This window comes from Zingiber officinale, chromosome 11B (genome assembly GCF_018446385.1).
Source record: "Zingiber officinale cultivar Zhangliang chromosome 11B, Zo_v1.1, whole genome shotgun sequence".
NCBI classification, from domain to species: Eukaryota; Viridiplantae; Streptophyta; class Magnoliopsida; order Zingiberales; family Zingiberaceae; genus Zingiber; species Zingiber officinale.
Window position 1 is genome coordinate 82,359,313 of NC_056007.1, and position 3,606 is coordinate 82,362,918.

Below are 3,606 nucleotides of genomic sequence, written 5' to 3' on the forward strand. Positions count from 1 at the left end.
TCGGCCCTATACCCAAAGGTACTTCATTGGTATCTAGCCAACGATCTCTGCTAAGGGGAACGTTACATATTTAGCGAATGATCGGCATCTAAGTGTGATAAAAGGCGGGCGGTCGGCACACAAATAAACTTCCATTCGAGATATCATATCAAAGAAACAGCAAGCAAAAGGAGATTACATTAAAGAAAATAAGGCCGAGCAGCCAAATTACAAAAAGGGGGTAGTTTATAGCCGAACGGCTAGATTACATTTAAGCTTCTACTCTAAATAATCATAAAGATCCTTGGGGATATTGTCAAGGAGCACCACTTGATCTGCAGCCGGGATGGCGAAGGACTCGGGAAGTTTCCCCTTGGACTTCAAATATACGGTGGTGGCGGTCATGGCGAGGTCAAAGGCAGTGTACATCCGCTCGCAAACCTTCTCTGAAAATTCGGGCGAGCGGATGTAATTCTGTCTCAAGGCGGTGACACTACAAGAAAATAGATATTTTGCGATGATTTTTATCGTCGCAAATAACATTTTTTCGTCGCTAAAAAATATTAGCGATGAAATTTTATCGTCGCTAGAGTCGTCGTTATAAGCTTGTCGTAAATATATTTTCGCGACGAAATACGATTAATTCGTCGCTAATGTTTTTGCGACGTTCCACAATTGTCGCTAAAGTAAATTTTTTCGCCGTAAAATATTTAGCATCGATTTAATTAATATCGTTGCTATAGTTATTGTTAACGACGAATTTATTTATTACGTCGCTAAAATATTCGCTACGATTTATATATATTCGTTGCTAAAAATTTCGTTCCCCAGTTTCGGTATTTTCGGGGTACAGTTATGTTAGCGACGAATTTACTTATTTCGTCGCTAATCCTAATATTAGCGACGAATATATATTATTTCGTCGCTAATATTCGCCATTAGCGACGAATGTTGCATAATTTCGTCGCTAATATTAGGATTAGCGACGAATTTATATTATTTCGTCGCTAATATCTGATTTAGGATTAAACAGCTCCTCATTTACATCCTCTGTACAGATTTATATACAAATTCACAACTATAACAACAAATTCACAAATACTCTAACATTTAACTCATACTTCAACACAAATATAATAACAGTATTCACAATCCAAATTCAAGACATATTCATAACCAACAATCTAACCAAGTTCACAATCAAAAATCCAAACAAGTTCAAAACAATTTCAGAACATCATGTTTCTATGCAAAAGTCTACAACATCAAAGCCTAAGATGGAGGAGGAGGAGGTGGTGGAGCTGAAGATAAATCCTGGATCAAGGAATCTAATGCTCCAGGTGTCAATCGGTTAAGTATTTGTTTAAACATATTTTGTCTTGATTTAATTGATGCTAACTCATCTTGGGTGTTTGCTAGCTGAATTTTGGTGTTCGCTAACTCATCTTGGGTCGATTCAAGTCTTTCACGCAATGCAGCATTAGTTGATCTGGATGAGGATGTAGCATCTGAAGAAGTAGACCTAACTGGCTTCGGCCCACTTCCAAGTCCTCTGATGTATCCAGACCGAGTACCGAGAACCTAATACAAAATTTTGAAGATAATAAAACATATGATATGATATGATGATATATTGAGCATGTGGATAAGAGTTAAACTCAACAGTAAATAACAACCAAATCAGATATTTATCAATCAAAATTATATGCTGAGTGTAGAAGCAAAGAAGCATATCAACAAATGTTTATCAATCAAAATTATATCTTGATGAATGAGAATGACCAAGCACGAGTAAAGGCACTTTAGTGGTAGAGTAGCTAGATGTATGAGAATCATAAAAACACAATTACTATATCAAGGTAATAATCAAATTATGCCAGAGAATCATCTGGTGCATGGTGTGCCTAAACCCATTTTAAATTGACACTTTCAGAACTAATAATATGAATATGTACAAAATATTGGAGATTTTTTTTTCTTTTTTTGTATAACTCTACTAAAAAATTACACAGCCTAAAAGATTCCTGCACGACTACACGAGCTTCTGAGAAAAATCACATCCTTAAACAAGAATCACGAAGATGAGGGGAAAAAACAATTTTTACCACAAGATATAACCCAAAAACAAAACAAAACAAAACAAAAAAATGTCAGGCAACGTAATCAATTGAGAAGCTGAAGAAGGAAGCGAAAACAAGTAGGAACATTAGTTGATTTGCGCATTACTCACAGTGGGGAACTTATTGCTGGTGTAGCAGATAAGCATGCAGGTCTTGCCCACCGCCCCATCTCCAACAGTGACACATTTAATGAACTTGGTGGCACTCATCCCTGCCTCTGCTCGAGATCCCCTTTCCGCTAACCTTTGAGCGAGGAAGGGCGAGGGAGCAAGGCACTATAAAGCAGCGCTTGCTTCCCTTGGAAGGCAGAGGGAAGAAGAACAACCCAACAACAAAACACGAGAAGAGAATCGAGGTAAGCACTGCTGCAAAAGAGAGAGAAGGAAATCCCAAACTTGGAAGAGGACAAGGAGACTGGAGTCATATTATAAATAATTTTCATAGGGAACCATCCAAATTAAGAAGAGGAAATAAACCGTAAATCAAACTAATACACTAATAAAGTTTAGAAAAACAAAGATTGAGAAACATTTTTGTTTTAGAAGATGAGATAAAACTCGTACGAAACAAGTAGGGAAAAGCAATCATAATCACAGATGGAGATAAAGGATGTAATCAGAAAAGTAAAGCAAGATAGATCATCAAAAGAAATTCAGAAGCTTTGGGCAGGATAAGCCCTTGTTTGAAACAGGAAAGAAGGAAAATTTAGCCTGCAAGATGTGGATCACTAGCACAAGCAGGATTTTAAAACAATTACTTAAGCTCAAAGCTATTATTGCAATGTTTGTGAAAAGTTTGGAAGCAATCGATGTCCTGGACGATCTACAGCAAGTCTAAGCTTCATATAACCCATTTTAAATTGACACTTTCATAAAAATGATACGACACTAAAAAAAGAAGTAATCCATCAATGATCGTAAAGAAGGCAGAAGATCAAATCTAACAACATGACAGTATATGTATAGCAAGCAAACAAGATTGCATATTACTGCCTATTCACAGATTGCCTTAATCAATTAACTCAGCTGGAAAAAAAATATTTTTAATCCATAGAGATATTCAACTAAATGTATCGGCAGTTATTAAATAATATTCTCACGGACCTAATCACAAACTGTATCTGCAATTTGGACTACATCGATGACATCTTCTGGATTTTGTGATAGAATACACTCATCACGTAGTCTAACCATATCATCCTAGAAAAAGTAAATATGTCAAAAATAGTGTAAAAAATAATTATGCACGGTTAAGAATAAATTCACTAAATAAGATCATAATATACATATGCAGTTTTTGCCGTGTCCCCAATCCACCCTTTCTTCGAGCTATAATGGGTTTCATTAAAGACAGTAATCCGATCTTTTCTTTGTGACTAATCGGTCTAAAAAAAATAATGCGTTAGTATTTTAATCAACAAACAATATAAGATAATTATAAAATTAATACTTACACCATCGTAACTATACTGAATGAATGATTTAGAACCTCCGCGATGGTTATATGG

The 3,606-nt window shown here is 35.8% G+C and overlaps 1 protein-coding gene across 1 annotated transcript; it reads right to left on the reverse strand.

Annotated features, from left to right (window-relative positions):
- Positions 1–1,134: 1,134 nt before the first annotated feature.
- LOC122034825 lies at positions 1,135–3,010 on the reverse strand. The gene is made up of 2 exons (XM_042594179.1): positions 2,210–3,010; positions 1,135–1,560 (listed from the first exon to the last, which is right to left on the reverse strand). Exons 1-2 carry the CDS (start codon positions 2,306–2,308, stop codon positions 1,252–1,254), a joined length of 408 nt encoding a protein of 135 aa, XP_042450113.1. The 5' UTR covers positions 2,309–3,010; the 3' UTR covers positions 1,135–1,251.
- Between the last annotated feature and the right edge of the window lie 596 nt (positions 3,011–3,606).

Excerpts from the sequence above, each read along its gene's own strand:
- LOC122034825 (XM_042594179.1), bottom strand. The coding sequence starts at position 2,308 with ATGAGTGCCACCAAGTTCATTAAATGTGTCACTGTTGGAGATGGGGCG. Across the intron at positions 1,561-2,209 it reads CCAGCAATAAGTTCCCCACT|GTTCTCGGTACTCGGTCTGG; the intron begins GTGAGTAATGCG and ends ATTTTGTATTAG.